The sequence below is a fragment of the Saccopteryx bilineata genome, chromosome 3 (genome assembly GCF_036850765.1).
Source record: "Saccopteryx bilineata isolate mSacBil1 chromosome 3, mSacBil1_pri_phased_curated, whole genome shotgun sequence".
In the NCBI taxonomy this organism is placed as follows: Eukaryota; Metazoa; Chordata; class Mammalia; order Chiroptera; family Emballonuridae; genus Saccopteryx; species Saccopteryx bilineata.
In genome coordinates, this window is record NC_089492.1 from 431,746 (window position 1) to 449,652 (window position 17,907).

The 17,907-nt window shown below is 59.5% G+C and overlaps 1 protein-coding gene across 4 annotated transcripts; it reads left to right on the forward strand.

Annotated features, from left to right (window-relative positions):
- The first annotated feature begins 109 nt into the window (after positions 1 to 109).
- Positions 110 to 15,810, forward strand: ZFTRAF1 (zinc finger TRAF-type containing 1). Of its 4 annotated transcripts, none has more exons than XM_066265412.1 (4): positions 110 to 738; positions 12,366 to 12,604; positions 13,172 to 13,383; positions 14,784 to 15,810. In XM_066265412.1, exons 1-4 carry the CDS (start codon positions 646 to 648, stop codon positions 15,173 to 15,175), a joined length of 936 nt encoding a protein of 311 aa, XP_066121509.1. In that variant the 5' UTR covers positions 110 to 645; the 3' UTR covers positions 15,176 to 15,810. The 4 variants fall into 4 exon arrangements, with proteins under 4 accessions (XP_066121509.1, XP_066121508.1, XP_066121506.1 ...); XM_066265409.1 differs by lacking the exon at positions 110 to 738 and adding an exon at positions 2,555 to 3,119 and having other exon boundaries at positions 14,784 to 15,496; XM_066265410.1 differs by lacking the exons at positions 110 to 738; positions 14,784 to 15,810 and adding exons at positions 2,555 to 3,119; positions 13,695 to 14,451.
- Positions 15,811 to 17,907: the final 2,097 nt, after the last annotated feature.

Genomic DNA, 17,907 nt, shown 5'->3' on the forward strand with positions numbered 1-17,907 from the left:
CTGACAGCCCCGCCCTTCGCAGCCCGCCCCGCCCCTCCAGCCCCGCCCTCCTAAACGCCCCTTTCGCCCCGGCTCCGCCCCCGGCGCTCTAGCCTCCGCTCCTCTCGTTGGTTCGTTCCGGGTCTCCCCTGGCCCGGCGCGGAAGACGAGGCGGGCCCTGGCGGGTGATGCGATGGGCAGGTTCTAGTTTCCCCGCTTCCCGCTGCGTTGGGGCCGCGCAGCTGGATCGCCCCTGGGTGCCTGTGCAGACGCTCCTCCCGGTCTGGGTTCTGAAGACGACACCTACCTGAGCGCAGGGAGCAGGCCGAGCGGGCCTGCGCACGTCCTGTGCCGCTTTCCCCTAGGCCCGGCGCCCCACTTGGGTTCCAGGGCTCACGCCCGCCCAGCCCAAGCCACCCTCCGCTTTCTCTTTTTTCTTTTCTCAGACAAAATAGGTTTTTCTTCCGCACAGTTGTGTCCAGTGGCCTCAGAACTACAAGAAAGTTTCGGATGAGCCTACCCCAACATTTAGAAATGGGGTTTCGAGTGGGAGTCCTGGAGAGCCGCCCTTAGGGCTCCAAGTAGCGGCTCCTTCGTTCCTTCTTCCTCTCCAAAGTTGAGGATCCTCTTTCCTGTCTCCTCAAACTCACTACCGCCCGAGGTACCATGGCACCCAAGCCGTGGGGTGAGTGGAGCATGGCCTTGTCCCACCTGGCGCTGGGAGTGGTGTCGCTGCGCGCAGCCGTGAGCACTGCCCAGGTGAGTACAAAGGGGCTGGGTATCGGCGTATCCCATTCCCAAACCCCAAGAACATAGCCGGTTCTTTGGATCAGGGAGAGGGTGGTGGGAGGTGAGTCTGGGGGCTAGGCTAGCGTGAGACCTAGACCCTCCTTGTTTAAAGGAAGGTCCTGGCCTCTTTTCCCCACATCTCCTCCCCTCCCTGTGTTGACAGGCAAGTCGAGGGGCAGCTGCTGGCTTCCTGCTCCAGGCCTTGGCTGCTGCCACCATGCTGGCCCCAGGGCTGGGCACAGATGAAGATTGTCTTGCTGGAACCTGGGTGGCCACTGTCATTGGCCTGCCCCTTCTGGCCTTCGATTTCCACTGGGTGAATGGGGACCGCTCCTCAGCAAACTTACTACTGGGAGGAGGCATGGTACTGGCAGTGGCTGGTGACCACCTTGGTGCGGAGGGCCGTTCTGTGGCTGGTCAGGCGGTGGTACTGGTAGTGGCAGTAACCATTCTCATTGTGGCGGTTTTCACGACCAACACTTACGGAATGTGGGGCGGTTTGATGCTGGGTGCTGCAGGCCTCCTGAGCCGGCTGGAGGAGGACAGGCTGCTGTTGTTGCCAAAGGAGGATGTCTGTCGCTGGGTCCTGGCCGCCGGCAGCTGGGCCTACCATCGGGCCTTGCACATACAGCGTCTGCAATGGGAGTAATGACATTTTTGGAGACACCTCTTGGGGCCTCCTTCTCTAGGAATAGACTCTCCTTCCTCCCAAAGTAGGCTTGCTGTAGGATGACTGGTCAGGGGGCAGAGTCTGGGCACTGTCCCTCAGGAGTGTGGGACCTTGCCTAGACCAGAATGAAGGGGGTGGGGTCCAGGCATATTTGGGGGCCTGATTCTCAGCAGGCCATGGTTGTAGATCTAGGAAGAGGCTTGGTCTCCAATAAACCTTAGGGATTCAGCAGAAATATGGAATCGGCCCATTCTTAGCAAGAATTGAGCTAAAAAAAAAAAAAAATTGAGCTAAGGCTCGTAGGTCAGCAACTGGATTCTGAGCAGAAGAGGATGCACTGGAAGCAGCCCGGGACTCGCCCAGCATGGTCTCCTGCTGGCCGCTGGACTGAGAAGACATAATACTGGGAGCTTGCTCTTCCAGGGAAATGGTGGAATTCTTAACACCCTTGCCCAGCCTGGCAGGTGGCCCTCTGGGGTAGTGACCTTCACGGGCTGCTGGCTGGGTTGGGGACAAGGGATGTCTGTACCACAGGTGTTCCCAGAAATTCACATCCCCTCCCAGGACAGACTCAACCTCTGTTTGTCCTCTGGTCTATGCAAGTCAAGTCCTGATTTCCTAAGACTCTCACTTTCGGCAGTGTACCCCTCTTCTTCAGCTCCCTACCCCAAGGTTAGGAAACGGGATTGGGCAGAACAGTGAGTTAGATCAGGTCAGGAAACTCCCTCCAGGAGTCCTTGCACTTGCATTCTCTGAAAGCACATCTGGACCCACACAGGAGTGGGGGAGTGGCCGCGGGGTTTCTCGGTCGGGTGGGCCAGACCAGAGCCCTGTGCACACTAGTTCGAGTGTGTGTGGGGGGACAGATGCGGGCACACCCCGAAAAAAAGAATCCTGCTGGCGCGCCGGGCGCGCCATAGGCCCGCCGGAAGAGCGGTACCCGTTCCGGGAGTCCCAAGGTGCGCACCCCACGGGTCGCCCTGGGTCCCGCCCCCTGCCCGCCCACTTTCTGCAGGGGCGGGCCTTCGTGCGCCCATTGGCTTTGGCCGCCTCACGTCTAGCCTCGGGCGGGGCTTCCATTGGCCCACGAAGGTCACGTGACCTGAAGACCCAGGGGGGCGGTGGGGGTGGGGGAGCGCGCAGCGAAAACAAAGATGGCGGCCGCCCCGGGGTCGGTGGCCGCGGCGGCTGCGGGGCGACGCGCAGGCCGGACCCACTGAAGCGGCGGCGCAGGGAGCGGGGCTGCGGGGGTCTCGGCGGCGGCGAGAGGGCGGCAGCAGCGCGCGGCCCCCCTAACCTCCAGCCGCGGGAGCGCACCCACCCGCTGGGCCGGCCCGCAGCGATGTCCGGCGCAGAGGAGGCCGGTGGAGGCGGTCCGGCGACAGGGTCCGCCGGCGCGGTGCCGGCCGGGGCCGGGGCGGCCGCGGGGCCGGCGGCGGTGGCGGCGGCGCTGGGCGAGGCAGCGGGGCCGGGACTGCCGGACGAAGCGGGCCTGGCCGGCGCCCGGCAGCTGCAGGAGGCGGCCGGCGACCCCGACGCACCGCCCAAGAAGCGGCTGCGGGCGGCCGAGGCGGCCGAGGCGGCGGCGGCGGCGGCCGGCAGCGGGAAGCTGGAGGAGCGGCTCTACTCGGTGCTGTGCTGCACCGTCTGCCTGGACCTGCCCAAGGCCTCCGTGTACCAGGTAGGGCCGCCGGCCCGACCCCAACCCGGCCCGGCCGGCGCCCCGGGCACCACGTCTCCTCCGAAGCCAGGCCCGAGCCCCGGGATCCGGGACCCAGCGGCCGGGACTCCGGCGTCTGTTTGGAAGCTCCTCATTTTTCTCTTCTCGGGACTTTGTTTTCTCCTTCGAATCCCCTTCTTTCTTGTTCCGATTCCCCGTATTTCCCGATCCAAATCTGCCTCCCCTCTAGATGTTTCTTCTCTTTGCAGCTGCCCCCACACACTCCGCAGCCCCCTCGCAAGCTGACCCCCGGTAAAGCTGGTGACAGGTGCCCCCGCCCCTCACTTCAGAGCTCGCTCCCCGCATTTCTCAGCTCTCCTGTTCACTCAGGAGCTCCTCTGTTCTTTTACCGGCCACCTCTCCCCCCCAAAACCTGTCTCCTCGGGCTCCTCCTGCACCCCTACCTCCTCCCAAGTGGAAGAATTCTCTTGGCCCCCTTTTTTTCTGGAAGAACTCTGAGGAGAGAGGGGGTCGCCTCTCCTCTTCCCTCTCCCATTTCCTTCCCCCTCATCCCTGGTCTGGACGAAACACCTGCATCCAGCCCCGCAGTCCGGGTCCCTTCCCCAGGCGGACCCTGTGCCTTTTGGACAAACTGTGCCCTGATGAGCCTCCTCACCCACGCCAGGCCTGGCTTCCTAGGCTACCACGTGCGGGCGCTCCAGGAAGTCTGTCCATCCTTCTTTCATGGGGGCTGTTTTCAGAGGCCTTCACCAGTTCAGGGCTGTTCTGGAGGGTACCTATCTGGCCCAGGTGGGTCTTAAGCACGGCCCACATAGCAGCAAGGAGCCACGCTCAGGCCCCAGAATTAGTATACGGTGCCCTGCCTCCTGCTTTGTCTGTCTCTCTCCACCTCAGCACCCCCATCTCTCTATCCCATTTCTCCAGAGTTCCTTTGAGGAATGAAGCAGGTTCTTTGTATGACAAGAGCTGGACTTAGCTGATCGGGCCTTGTCCCCCCTGCTTCTGCTCAAACCGGGGGCCATGCGTGAGAGGGCCGTTTTTGCAGTAAGCCGTGCGGGGCTAGTCTGGGTTGCCATTTCCCCAACCTCTGGATCTCCAGATCCTCTCTGCTGTGCCGGGAAGTTGCTTGGGGGGAGGCCGACATGCCAGTGATAGGAAGAAGAGGCCTTGGTGGGGAAGTGGATCCAGTCTTCAGCTTACTCTGCTGGGCTCTCTGAATTCAGCTCCTGCCCAGAGTAGCTAGCTCAGGAACGCCACAGGTCTTCTGGCCTGCTGCTAGTTGGAGGGACACTTCTCATAGCCTTTCAGCCTCGGGCATGCTCCTCAGGACTGGTCTTCTCTCTGGACCCCTTTTCTTTGCCCAGTCACGTTTGATCCTCCCATGTGGGAGAACTGGTTCTTTGGATCTTGAGTGAGAGTCCAGGAAGCCGAGCCAATGGTGAGGGGCCCCAGGGGAATTTAGGGGTTTCCTCACACCCCCCTCTGGTGAGTAGGCTGGAGCTGAACTTGGCATGATGACAGGATACAGAATGCCGGCTCCTGGTCTGCTTAGCACAGAGAGCTGCAACTCTGCCTGTGGTCAGAGCTGCTGGTGACCAGGTCTCAGCCTAGCTGGCTCAAACCGGCCTGCAGTGTTCTGGAAGCTGAGCAGCTGTGATGGAGAGGGAAGGTACTAGGTCAGCACTGACCTGGCCCTCCCCATGGCCTAGTGGGATCTACTCATGGTTTCCCTAAGAACATGACCTGCATAGCAAGGAGAGCCCACTGACACTGAGCCCCATTCTTCCCAGTGACTCCTGGGCCTGGTCGGGATGGTTTCCTTCTCTCAAGGCCTGGAGAAAGCCCCAGCACCTGGGATCAGTGGGAGAGCCCTTGGCTCTAGAAGGGCTGACTAGAGCCCTGCCTGGTTAGAACTTGCTTTGGCTGCTGGAAGGTCTGCCACGGGATGGAGCACGTTGGTGTGGGTGCACAGCAGGGCCCGTGCTGGAGCTGGGGTGAGAGGGGCCCGAGGGAGAGGTGGGGGCAGGAGAGATGGTGTTGAGTGGCTTGCTGCTGGATGGAAAGTCTCATTTCACCCCTGCAGTGATCCTGGATGGCGCCACTGAGAGTGGGAGTCCGGATGGGCCTGGTCAGCCCCAGAGCTGGGTTTGCTGGGTTCCATGTGCTGCCTCGAAACTACACGTCCCTGGTCAAGGCCCATTGCTGGCTACCACCTGTTGGCCTGGACTCAGCCCCCCTTTCTGTTGGCCTTCTTTGGGGAGCTGTGTTAAACTGCTGTTGGTAGTGGGCTAGTTGGGCAACATTTGCCTGACCTCATCCAGACCATGGCTCAAGGCGGGCAGCAGCCATGCCATGGCTCAAGGCTGTCTCAGATGGGTACCTGTGTGCCACATCTGGCACTGGGGCTGTGGGGATCACTCCATGGGCCTTTATCATTCAAGAGTTTGCTCTCTGGCTACTAGATCCCACCTCTGTTTCATCAGGGAAGACTTGGTGGCAGCCAGAGCTTGCCTCAGGCAGATACGGGCTGATCAGGTATGCTTGCCCACCTGCTCTTGAGTCAGAGCCCTGGGCCCCACAGGGCTGGCTCTCCAGGCATGTTGTGCCACATGCCTGGGTTGGGAGACTTGCTCAGGCCTCAGACCACAGATAGCACTGAAGCAAATGGCTGTCATCATGGCCTTTTCTGGGTCAGGTCACGGCCAGAGCAGGTACAGCAGGTGCTTGCTTTGATGTTCTCCGTGTGGGTGTTAGGTGTGTTCCTGGTGACTGGCCTGGCAACATATGCGGTCACCTTCCAGAGTCCTAGGTAGGCGGGCCCCAGGGCAGGTGCCCTGGAGAGAGGGCAGAAGAGCTGTAGGAGCTCCACGCAGGAGTGGGTGGCCCACAGCTGTAGCCGGCATGTACTCTGGATGCACACAGCCACGGGGCCCGGCCGTCTACTGAAAGAGTGCCTTCTCTGGGGCGGACAGCCTTGGTGGTGCCTGCAGCGTGGCAGCCACGGCCTGATTCCTGACCTCCCTCCTGGGCTCTCCCCTTGCCCTTCACATGGGGCCCAACATGTCCTCCACCCGGTCCTGCTGATGTCACCTGAGGCCCTGATCCATGGAGTGGCGTATGGAGGGAAGGGAAGGGTTGTGCAGCTCTCCCACCCCTCACTGGTTCTCAGCCAGCGAAGCTCCTTAGGACCCCCATCAGGGACAAGGAGGCCCTGGCATGTGGCCCCAGTTGGCCCTCTGACCCCTGTGCCTACAGCTTCTGGCTTAGATCCTGCTCCTCAACCTGGGTACCTCCTCCTCTGGTCTGCACAGCCCTGCTGAGCAGTGCCCACTGCTGCGACTCCTGTCCCTGCTACAAGAGCCCAGGGACATTTGCTGTTGTTTGCCCTGGGGGGAGGTTGGGTAGGTCCTGTTGTGCCTCTTACCCTTAAAGTCTCCTGTCTCTGCTAGGGCTCAGCTCAGGCCTTGGCCCGAGGGGCCTGTTACCTGATTGACAGTCACAATGGTAAAGGGCCCAGGAAGTGGGGGTGGCTCCCTCGGCCCAGGGGCCAGCAGGTATAGCACAGGCTTTGGGGAGCCTCCAGGCACACTTCAGCAGATGTTCCAAGTGAGTCCCCGTGGGTGCGCCCTCCCCCATGACCTGGGACCCTCCCCCCAAGCTCCTGGGCTGCTCTTGGGCTGCAGCTGGCATGTCCTTTGAGATGAGAGAAGTAGCAGAGAGGAACTTTGATAATACATCTGCTTAAGTGTCCAAAGCCAGGGCAGAGACGGGTTTCCAGACTGGCTAGATGACAAGTTGTGTGTTGTCCTGTGAGTTGTCTTGTGATCTAGGCAGCACTTAAGTTCTGAGTGAAGAGCCTGACTCAGAGTGACAGCTTCGCACCTGAGTCCTGGCTCTGAGGGTGGTGTGACATCAGATGACATCAGGAGCCACTGGCCCAGGACTTCAAACCAAAATGTGGCTTTCTTCAAAACAGCTGTGTGCTTGGATGCTGCACAGTCCCTCTCGGGCTCCCTGATTGAAGAGGTGCAGGGTACCTTGGGCCGAGCACGAGGGGTGTGAGATGGGGGTGCCTAAGGTCCTGCTGGGCCGGCAAGGGGCCTCCAGGCAGACTTGAGCAGACTTGTGGGTTTGGTGCCCTCGGCTCTGCTGCTTCTGTGGGACTGGGTGCTGAGCCTTCCTCTAGGAAAAGAAAATAGTATGGGGGGACAGGGCAGAGTTGGAGGGACCATGCACTACAGTCTGAAAAGGGGCTACAAGGCCTGTTGACCATAGGTGTATTTCCAAAAGTTGGGGTGGGGGTGCATTTTCTAAGACTTGTTTACAACCCAAGTCCTGGGGATCAGAACTCTTCCTCGTGAGTCCAGATGGCCCAGTCAGCCCCCCCTTAGCCCAAGGAGAAGTTGGCCCAAATAGAGGCCCCCACCTGTGCAGTCTGGGTACACATGAGCTGCCTGGGGCCCTACAGGGGGAATGCTGGGTGATGTTCTGGTTAAGATGGGGCAAGGGAGGGGCTTTTGCTGACATCACAGGCTTGTGCCTGGAGTCCTGAGGTTCACAGGCAGGGGTCTTGTGAGGGCAGCTGGGTTCTGTTGCATGACGACCACTGTGCTGGGTGTTTGTTCTGTGCTGACTCCATGGAGGAGGCCGAGCCACACGCCTCTTTAGCACGTGATAAGGCCAGTCCTATCCTTAGACTCTTGTGCCTGAGGGAAGTGGAAGCCCAGAGAGAGAAGCAGCCAGCCCAAGCTCATGCTGCCACTGACCTGTGGGCTTGGGTCTAAGCCAGCATCTGACCTTGGAGGGCCTGGGGCCCTATGACATTGCCCTGAGTGGTGAGGTCCCTCTCCCATACCCTCCCTGGTACCAGGGTCTTCCTGGAGGGTGGTAGGAAGGCAGCCTGCCCTGAGCAGTGCAGGAGCTGCTTCTTGGGGCACCTAGGATCTTGGGGGCTTGGCTCTAGCATGTCAAGTGGGGCACTCAGACCTTCCCTGACTGGTACTGTCCATGAGAGACTTGGCATGTGGCCAGTGCTGCAAATAGTCTTCTAGGGCCTGGCTTCTGGGGCAGGTGCAGCCTAACCCAGCTGCTGCAGAGGTTGGGTGTAAGCAACACTGTGGTCTGCTGGCCTGCCTGCAGAACTGGGGTCTCTCTTGGGAGCCTGAGGGAGGCCTGGTCTAGAGCATGGTGACTGCCCTGCTGTGTGGACAGACCACCTGGGCCAGCCGCCTGGTGTCCACCAGGGAGCATCACTGGGTAGTAGCTGGTAATAGGCAAGCTGTGTTTGGGTGTTGGCTTGTCCTTGGCCAGACCAGCAGCTCTTGGGAGCATCTTACTGGCTTGCCATGTTCCGACGCAGAGCTGAGCTGTTGGGGTGAAGGGGCAGTGACCTGACCTCTCCCCAGAGCAGCTGCCATGTTACTTGATCCTTGGTGGGTCTGGAGGCTCGGGGGGGGGGGGGGGCAGCCCAGGAGCTCAGGTGTTCCCGCAGGGTCTAAGGAGAGGGTGGCCTAGAGGGCAGTGCTGGGACTTAAGCAGTCACACACTTGACTGCCTTGGGTGTCCCCAGGAGCTCCCAGGACTCCATCCTGAGGCTTGCTCTCAGGGCCGCCCCTGACTGAGATGGAAGAGAAAGCAGGTGGGGAGCCCAGCACAGTGCAACCTGCTCTGCTCTGGTTGCTCAGCAGCTGGAGTGTAGACCTAGAGTGGCGTGGGGTCCCAGATCACAGGACATCTCTCTGTCGTTGTCCTGTCGGGCTTCACTGAGCATGGTGCGTCAGGGCTCGACCTGAAGATTCCTCCTGTGAACAAGTCGCACTGGTGCGTGTCGGTTCCCTCCCTGCCCCAGAGGCTGTGGCTGCCCCCTTCCTGAAGCTGTGGTGTGGCCATGAGCACTGCTGGCTCAGGCCCCCGGCAAGAGGAGAGGTGACCTGGGCCAGTGGTCTCCACCTTTCACAAGGTGGCAGCGTCCTGTGGTGTGTATCAGCTGCCACCTCCCCCACTCACTGTTTCTCTTGTTCTTCACTGACCCCTGAGGGGTGGACAGAAAGGCCACAGCTCCTCCTGACTTCTGGGACCAGCTGTGTATCTGGAGCTAGAGCTGGCCAGCCCTGCCAGGCCTGCTCCTCCTAACCTGCGCCCAGCTAGCTCCCCTGTTCCCTGACCTGTTCTAGTATGTATATATGTATAAACATCTTTTTTAAAGATTTGATTTATTGTTTTTACAGAGGGGGTGTGGGAAGTATCAACTCACAGTTGCTTGACTTTAGTTGTGCATTGCTTGCTTGTTTGTTGTATGTGTCTTGACCGGGCAAGCCGAGGTTTGAACTGGTGACCTCAGCATGCCAGGGTAATGCTCTATCTACTGTGCCACCATAGGCTAGGCTTTATTTTTATTTTTTAATTTAAAAAATTTTATTTTTTATTTATTCATTTTAGAGAGAGAGAGAGAGAGAGAAGGGGGGAGGAACAGGAAGCATCAACTCCCATATGTGCCTTGACCAGGCAAGCCCAGGGTTTCGAACCAATGACCTCAGCGTTTCCAGGTCGATGCTTTATCCACTGAGCCACCACAGGTCAGGCTAGGCTTTATTTACTTATTTATTTTTTTATTTTTATTTTTTTATTTTTTTGAAGCTGGAAACAGGGAGGCAGTCAGACTCCCGCATGCGCCCGACCTGATCCACCCAGCACGCCCACCAGGGGGCGATGCTGTGTTGCAATCAGAGCCATTCTAGTGCCTGAGGCAGAGGCCACAGAGCCATCCTCAGTGCCTGGGCAAACTTAGCTCCAGTGGAACCTTGGCTCGGGGAGGGGAAGAGAGAGACAGAGAGGAAGGAGGGGGGCGTGGAGAAGCAAATGGGTGCTTCTCCTATGTGCCCTGGCCGGGAATCGAACCCAGGACTCCTGCATGTCAGACCGACGCTCTACCACTGAGCAGACCGGCCAGGGCTGTCAGGCTTTATTTTTTAAGAGTACATTTATTAAAGCTGGGAGCAGTGAGGCTGATCAGGTGGTGGCTCAGTGGATAGAGCGTCAGACTGGGACACGGAAGACCCAGGTTCAAAACCCTGAGGTCGCCGGCTTGAGCGCGGGCTCATCCAGCTTGAGCACAGGCTCATCAGCTTGAGTGTGGGGTTGCTGGCTTGAACGTGGGATCATAGACATGACCCCATGGTTGCTGGCTTGAGCCCAAAGGTCTCTGGCTTGAGCAAGAGGTCACCCGCTCTGCTGTAGCCCCCCCCCCCCCCCCCCCGTCAAGGCACATGTAAGAAAGGTATTGATGAACAGCGAAGGTGCTGCAACAAAGAATTGATGTTTCTCATCTCTTTCCCTTTCTGTCTGTTCTGTCCCTATCTGTCCCTCTCTCTGACTCTGTCTCTGTCAAAAAATAAAATAAAAAAGCTGGGAAAAATACAAAGGAGGGCTTAGGGTGGAAGAAGCAACAGGAGAGACCAGGCTGGGCTGCTTTGGCTCCCTAGAAATGTGGTAAAGAAGTTAACTGAGACAGGGCTGCTGCCAGCTCACAGGAGAGTCAGAGAAAAGGGGTCCTTGGGGACAGGTTCAGGGTGTTAGCCCCAGACAAGCTTCCACTGCCCATTGCTCCCCTGTTTGCAAGTTGAGGAGATGAATGCCTACAAGGAAAAAAGAGGGAGGGAAAGGCATGGACGTGCTCCTGGGAGGGAGAGCATCTTATACATTCTAGTTATTTTTATTATTCATTTTTAGAGGGTGGGAGAGAGAGGAAAGGGGGAGGAGCAGGAAGCATCAACTCCCATATGTGCCTTGACCAGGCAAGCCCAGGATTTCGAGCCAGTGACCTCTGCATTCCAGGTTGATGTTTTATCCACTGAGCCACCACAGGCCAGGCATTCTAATTTTTGACCTGTCTTAGAAATTGAGGTTTGAGTGTGAATAGTTTGTGGTATTTATGTGGACATGGATTCTGTGAAGGAGGCCTTTGTCCCCAACCCCGGTCCCCACTGCCAGTCTCATCACTCACTAGACCCTTGGCATGGCTTCTTGCTGCTCCTCAGCGCAGGGTGCACGAACCCCTGAAGCGATGGGGTGGCCGCTGGTGTTGACCAGAGCCCCTCTGCATGTGGGCGTGGCCTGGTAGCATCCCTGGGAACCTTTGTCACACTACCTATCACTCTCAGAAAATCCTGGGCCCCAAGGGAAATCTGTGGCTGGTAGCTTTCTGGAGGTTTGCAATGACCAGTGTCCCTAGAACAGCTACTGCTGGCACATTCACCCTTAGCCAGCGAGCCACTGGCAGCCCCCAGCGCAGTGCTCAGCTGAGGTCCCCGCAACTCCCTGGGCTCGGGACACCATTGAGCCTCTGCGGGCTGGGCCCGTGGTCTACCATGATCACGTGATGGCACCATGTGGGTGGATGCTCAGATGTGTGTGGAACCAGTAAGAGACCCAAAACAGGAGTTGTACTGGCAGCCTGCCATCTACTGGTGCAGGGAACCCCAGCAGGAGGGAACGCCTGGGCCTCAGGTCTTCAGGTTCAGAAAAGGAAGGGGGGTCTGGTTCTTACCCATGATAGCAACATGTCCCGCCTGCCTCCCCTCCACATCCCCACCCCCACCTCTCCCTGGCATGAACTGCCCATGTGTTCTTGTCCCAGGCCAACTCAGTTTCCCGAGCTGTAGCATTTCTGTGCCAGCAGGTCTTGGGAAGGCCTCTACTTTCACTAGGTAGGTGGAAGCTGCCTCCTCACCTGTGCTGGTCAAGGAGGTACAGAGGGGAGGGGCCAGGAAGAGGGCACACCTGCCTCAGCACCAGGAGCAGTGTCTGCTGCCCTTTCTATAGCTGCTGTTGAGCTCAGTGCCACTGCCGTGCTCAGTCACGAGTCCGAGTTTCTGTAGACATCCTGAAATCAGGGCGGTCTCCAACCCGTGGGGTGGGAAGAGGCCAGGCTCCTAGCTGCGGCATGGCCAGTCACTGCCAGGAGGCCTGCCTTAGTGAGGAGCCGCAACCTCTGCAAGCTGCCAAGGCCACTCCGGAGTCACCTAGCTCACACCGGGGCCCAGTTGGGCTCTGGGAAAGAGGCCTGTCCTCCCTGAGCAGCACCCTCTGGGTGCTCAGTGCCAGCACGCCCTCGCCTCTGCTCACGACAGCCCCCCACACAGCGCGAGCCCTTCAGGACTGCCGGCCTGGCTGGAGCTGGCAGGTGGCGCACGCGTGTGTGCAGGTCCTGCAGGTCTGTGAGCTTCATCTCCCTTTCCTTCTCCACAGTGTACTAACGGTCACTTGATGTGCGCTGGCTGTTTTATCCACCTACTAGCAGATGCCCGGCTGAAGGAGGAGCAGGCCACATGCCCCAACTGTCGTTGCGAGATCAGTAAGAGCCTCTGCTGCCGCAACCTGGCTGTGGAAAAGGCCGTGAGTGAGCTGCCCTGTGAGTGTGGCTTCTGCCTGCGCCAGTTCCCCCGCTCCCTCCTGGAGAGGCACCAGAAGGAGGAGTGCCAAGACAGGTAACCGCCCGGCTGGAGGCCACCGGTGCCGGCAGGGCTCAGCATGCAGCGCACGCCGGCTGGTCCTCGTGGCCCAGGCCAGCGTGCAGTTGCTCAGGGTTCGGGTCCCATGGTGGAGGACCTGGATCTGCACAGTGGCTGTCTGGACATCACCCTGCTCTCTCTCTGGTTACGTGGTGGCCTCTTAGAGGCGGTCCCTGGCATCCCTGGGTCCAGGAGAGAATGGCCAGCTCAGGAGCTCTGGGATCTTGGTGTGAGGCTGCACTGGCACCCCAGCCCAGTCCCGGCTGCTCTGCCATCCTAAACGGCTGTGGCCAGGCCCAAGCCTCTCGTGGTCTGGGACTGCGGTCGGCAGCCACTGTTTCCAAGCAGGACGGAGACCCCACGGCTGTGGGTGCGGGTAGCTTGTCCATGCATAGCTCACACAGCTCCTCTCCGTCTCACACACTCTGACTGCTTCCTGAAAGATGGCACACACTGAATATGTCCTTCAGGGAGCGGATCGTGCATGAGCAGGTCTGAATGGAGGTGCGGGGTACATGCCATGACCACAGTGCTCCCCCCTAGGGTGACCCAGTGCAAGTACAAGCGAATTGGCTGCCCGTGGCACGGCCCCTTCCATGAGCTAACTGTGCACGAGGCCGCCTGTGCCCACCCCACCAAGACGGGCAACGAGCTGATGGAGATCCTGGACGAGATGGACCAGAGCCACCGCAAGGAGATGCAGCTCTACAATAGCATCTTCAGCCTGTTGAGCTTCGAGAAGATCGGCTACACAGGTGAGGCAGCCACTGCCCACTGGGGAGCAGCAGCAGGCCCTGAGCAGTGGGCACAGCCCACACTAGGTGGCTGGGCTCTGCACAAGCTCCTGGTGAATTGGAGGACACCTTGGGGGACAAGATGGGCCAAAGGCTGAGCCGGGGAGGGGCTAGGGCAGGACTTGAGGAGCACCTGCATGGCTCTCACAGGCCCCTCCCACCTGTCTTCCCCACCCTGGTCCTGCCATCTCAGCAGGGTGATGTCCTCACGGAGTGGGGCCAAGCAGCCTGGGGAGAGTGGGGGGTCTAAGCCGAAGGTGGGTGTGTCTCAGGCCCAGGAGCCGGTGGCCTGCCCTGCAGTGCCAGGGGCAAGAAGAACTCTCGTCTCGTTGGGTCCTGCCTGTGGGTGAGAGGCTGCAGTGGCCACAGACCTCCTGAGGCCAGCAAGAAGATGCTCAGGGCCAGGGCTCCAGAACAAACTGAGGGTGCCCAGCTCAAAATGCAGAGCTGAGAGTGGACGCCCAGGGACAGGCAGGCTGGACCGCATCCCGGCCCACTGGATCTCGTGGGCTCTCCTGGCCACTGCCTTTGGACGTGCTGGGAGCAGGTACCGGGCCAGAGCCTGGTCTAGACACAGAACAGCCAGAAGCACCTGCTGATGCTGGGGCCGCTCAGGGAGACTCCGGCCCTCCACTGCCCGTCCCACGCCAGCCGGGGTCCAGCTCAGTGCGGGCCTCTGCATGCCCAAGAGGCCAAGAGCCTGGGGGCCTGGTTAGTTGCAGCCTCAGTCTCCCTGGTGAGCACCGTGGCACAGACAGCCCAGGCCAGGCCTCCGTGTCCAGGCAGGCCAAGGCATCGTGACCTGGCCAGTGGCAGGGCCGGGAGCCCGTCCACGCAGGAAGGACTGGCCGCCTCCGTGGAGGGACAAGCCGGCGTTGGGCACAGGGTGTGCTGAGGACTGTGACAGCAGAGCCCAGCAGTGGGCCACACGCCAGGGCTTGACTCTGGCCAGATGCCACACCGGCCTGCCTGCCGGCTTTCTGGCAGCTCTGTATGGAACCAATAAAGTGCACTGTTCTCAGAACTGCATCCTGTCTGTGTGTCTGCTTACCCACGGCCCAGGGGCGGGCGGGGGTCCAGGAGGGAGGCCAGGGGCTGGGCTGGTTGGCCCCCTCGCAGCCTCCAGACTCCCTGCAGCTAACGCGTGTCACTTCTGTTTGTAGTTCTTTCCCCCAAGCTTGTGTGCGCCTCCATTTGCCATAGTTGCCTTTGACTTGCCTTGTGACAAGTTGAGCACCTGTTTCTTCTGGTAAGTGGCCTTCCTCCCCGGCCGAGCCTGTGTCCTCGGCTGGTTGGAAGGCGCCACCACCGGCTTGGCCCAGCCTGATTGCCGGCTCTTCCCGGCCTGTCTGTCTCCACAGAGGTCCAGTTCCGGCCATACCGCACCGATGACTTCATCACGCGCCTATACTACGAGACACCGCGGTTCACGGTGCTGAACCAGACGTGGGTCCTGAAGGCGCGCGTGAACGACTCGGAGCGCAACCCCAACCTGTCGTGCAAGCGCACGCTGTCCTTCCAGCTGCTCCTCAAGAGCAAGGTCACGGCGCCCCTGGAGTGCTCCTTCCTGCTTCTCAAGGGCCCCTACGACGACGTGAAGATCAGCCCCGTCATCTACCACTTCGTCTTCACCAACGAGAGCAACGAGACGGACTACGTGCCGCTGCCGATCGTGGACTCCGTGGAGTGCAACAAGCTGCTGGCTGCCAAGAACATCAACCTGCGGCTCTTCCTGTTCCAGATCCAGAAGTAGGCGCCCGCTGCGCTGCCCACACCCGCCCAGCCGTGGCTTCGCAGTGCTGTCTGACCGCCTCAGCCGAGCAGGAGGAACACTGGGAAAGTCTGCATGTGTGCGTGAAGGTGTGAGTGCCCACCACCTCGCCCTCCGCCTGCCTCCCGTCCAGGGACACCGCGCAGCAAAGCAAGCAAAGCCAGTGCAGTGGACCTGCTGGCCCCTGTCACTGCGAGACGCCCCTCCCGCCCTGGGCCACACGTGGCTTCGGGGCCAGGCTCAGGGTGTGCTGGCTTCAGACGGCATATTTGATTGCAATTAAAAAGGCACCCTTGTTTCCTATGTTCTGTTTTGTTCGAGGGTGAGGAGTGGCTGTGATTGGACAGCGTGGGCACTTTGGTTTGGCCTGGGGACTGGAGCCCCCCCATCCCTCAGTGCTGCCCCTTGGAGACACTCGGAGATGCTACCCCATCCATCATGGGCCCCAGCGGGAGTGGGCAGGGATCGGGGTCTCACAGCAGCCCCAGCACACCCCTCAGCTGTTCCTGGGAGGCAGGACTTGGCCACCCAGGCTCAGCAGATGTTTCGGAATGCAGGGTGAAATTCTGTCACTTCCCAGGAAATAAATGAAACCTTACAGGCTCCTCTATAACTTATGCAAATCTGGTGAGAGAGAATCTATTTTCTGTATTCAGTCTCAAGGGTACAGCACCCCCAGACTGTGAGGGAAGCTGTGGGGGCCCCTGACGATAGCCGGGTGAGTGTCCGAGTGGGTCAGCCGCCCCCATGCTCTCGGGAACTAGCTGCTGGTCCTGCATCGGGACCCCACTGCAGAGGTCAATGGTTTCTCACCGGAGAGAGGCAGTCCCTTCCCAGCCTCAACTTTGCTGCCCGCCCCCCCAGGCCCCACAACCCTGCAGCCCAGGCCCCAGTGAGCATGCCCGGGGTATGGCCCTTGGGGTGAAAGGATCCCTATCTGGAGGTCCCTGGGACCCTCAGAGCTACTGGAGAGCTTCCCCTGCCCTTGCCCCACCCCTTTGCTTAGGCGTCACCTCCCTTTTGTGATAGCTTTTCATTGCTTAAATACCAAAGAACCAATTCCTTTGCCCCTGGCCACGCCCACCCTGTTCCTCATTGCTGGGGCCCTGCAGGGCTTAGGGGGCAGTGCAGTCACAGCCTGGCCTCTTTCTGGGGCTCCTCCCTCTCCTGCCCCCGGACCCCCCACACACACATCCAGTTCTCATGCTAGCCTCCCTGACCTACTCTGAGGAGCCTGTTTGACTTCCTGCTCCAAGGCCAGGGCATGGGTCTCAGCCTGGACACTGAGGGGACGAGGAGGCATGCAGTGCTTGGTTTGCCGCCCTCTACCAAGAAAGACCCCACTGCAGCCCCCCACGCCGATCTCAACTTGGACACACCTTGGCATGGGTCTGGCTGCCCTTCAGGCTGACCCCGCCTGGAGGGCACTGAGGATGACGTTCAGGTAGATGCATGTCGGGTGTCGCGTGTAGGAGACTGCTGTGTCGCTGCATCTTGGTCTCTCAAGAGACTGACAGCCTCTCTGTAGTTTCTGGATTCCAAGTGACAGTTGTGAGGGAATCCAGGCAGGGACGGGATTGCCTGGGATTGCCCGGCCCGCCGGTTTATGTCTGGACGGCTTGTATGAGAGACAGACAGCAGAGGGCAGCCCTTGGTGCTCTCCTGGACTCCCGGGTGGGGCAGTGTGGGAGACCATGGATTTCTGTGTGCAGGTGAAGGTATGTGGCGGACAGAAAGGGCTGGGCAATCCTGGGGCCAACAGCCCTGTGTGGGTGGCAGGAAGGTCCAGTGCATGTGGGGGCTTACAGCCCACACTTCCTGCTGCCAAGGGCATGTGTGGAAGTGGGACCATGCCCAGACTGCCCTCCCTGTAGAGGGTATGGGTGTGTGTCTGGGTGCCCAAGAGGATTGCTGATACATCTCAGCCCTGTGACAGTCACCTTACACCCTGGGAATCACAGCCACTGTGGGGTTGCCACAAAACTATTGATTTACAGACACTAGTGGTCTGTCTCCAGGACCCCTTGCCATCTTGGCATCCTAACCTGGAGCGGGGTGGAGGTGCCACCTCTCCAGATATGGGGGAGGCTTGGGGGCACAGACGGAGCCAGCCCTCTACCCCTTTTCATCCCCACTCCCTGTAAACACTACATCCTCAGTTCACCTGAAGTGAGACACTTACAAAAATAAAAATAATTTTTTTAAAGAGCAGAGCAAGCGGTGTTTTTAACTACTGTTGGAAATGACTTATATGTCACTTTTGTGGTCTGAGTTCACTTTGGATTATTTTCTGTATGTAACTATAGTTTAAAAAAAATTCCAAACCATGTTTTGTCTGTGTTTCTTTATGAGAGGACAGTTTCATGGGTGGGCTTCCCTGGGCTCTGCTGGCCTTCCAACCAGGGAGTCAACTACTGCCCTGCTGGCCCCCAGCCTGTGGCCTCCCCACCCCAGACCTCCAGCCTCTGTTCAGCACCACCTTATATCCATATTCCTGTCTGATCAGTGGGGAAACTGAGGCATAAAGCAGTTGGGTCCTCTCTGAAGGGAAATCGGAGCCCTCAGGACCTGGGCTGCTCTGAGAATGCCAGGGTTGCAGGGGGAGCTGTGGCACCATCTTTCCAGTAGCTCTGGATAGGCACCCTCTGCCCTCTGCCTGCTCAGCTGAGCCAATCTGCTCTCAGGTTTTGCTCCTCCAATCCCAGGCCCAACTG

Excerpts from the sequence above, each read along its gene's own strand:
- ZFTRAF1 (XM_066265409.1), top strand. The coding sequence starts at position 2,781 with ATGTCCGGCGCAGAGGAGGCCGGTGGAGGCGGTCCGGCGACAGGGTCC. Across the intron at positions 3,120-12,365 it reads CCAAGGCCTCCGTGTACCAG|TGTACTAACGGTCACTTGAT; the intron begins GTAGGGCCGCCG and ends CCTTCTCCACAG. Across the intron at positions 12,605-13,171 it reads AAGGAGGAGTGCCAAGACAG|GGTGACCCAGTGCAAGTACA; the intron begins GTAACCGCCCGG and ends GCTCCCCCCTAG.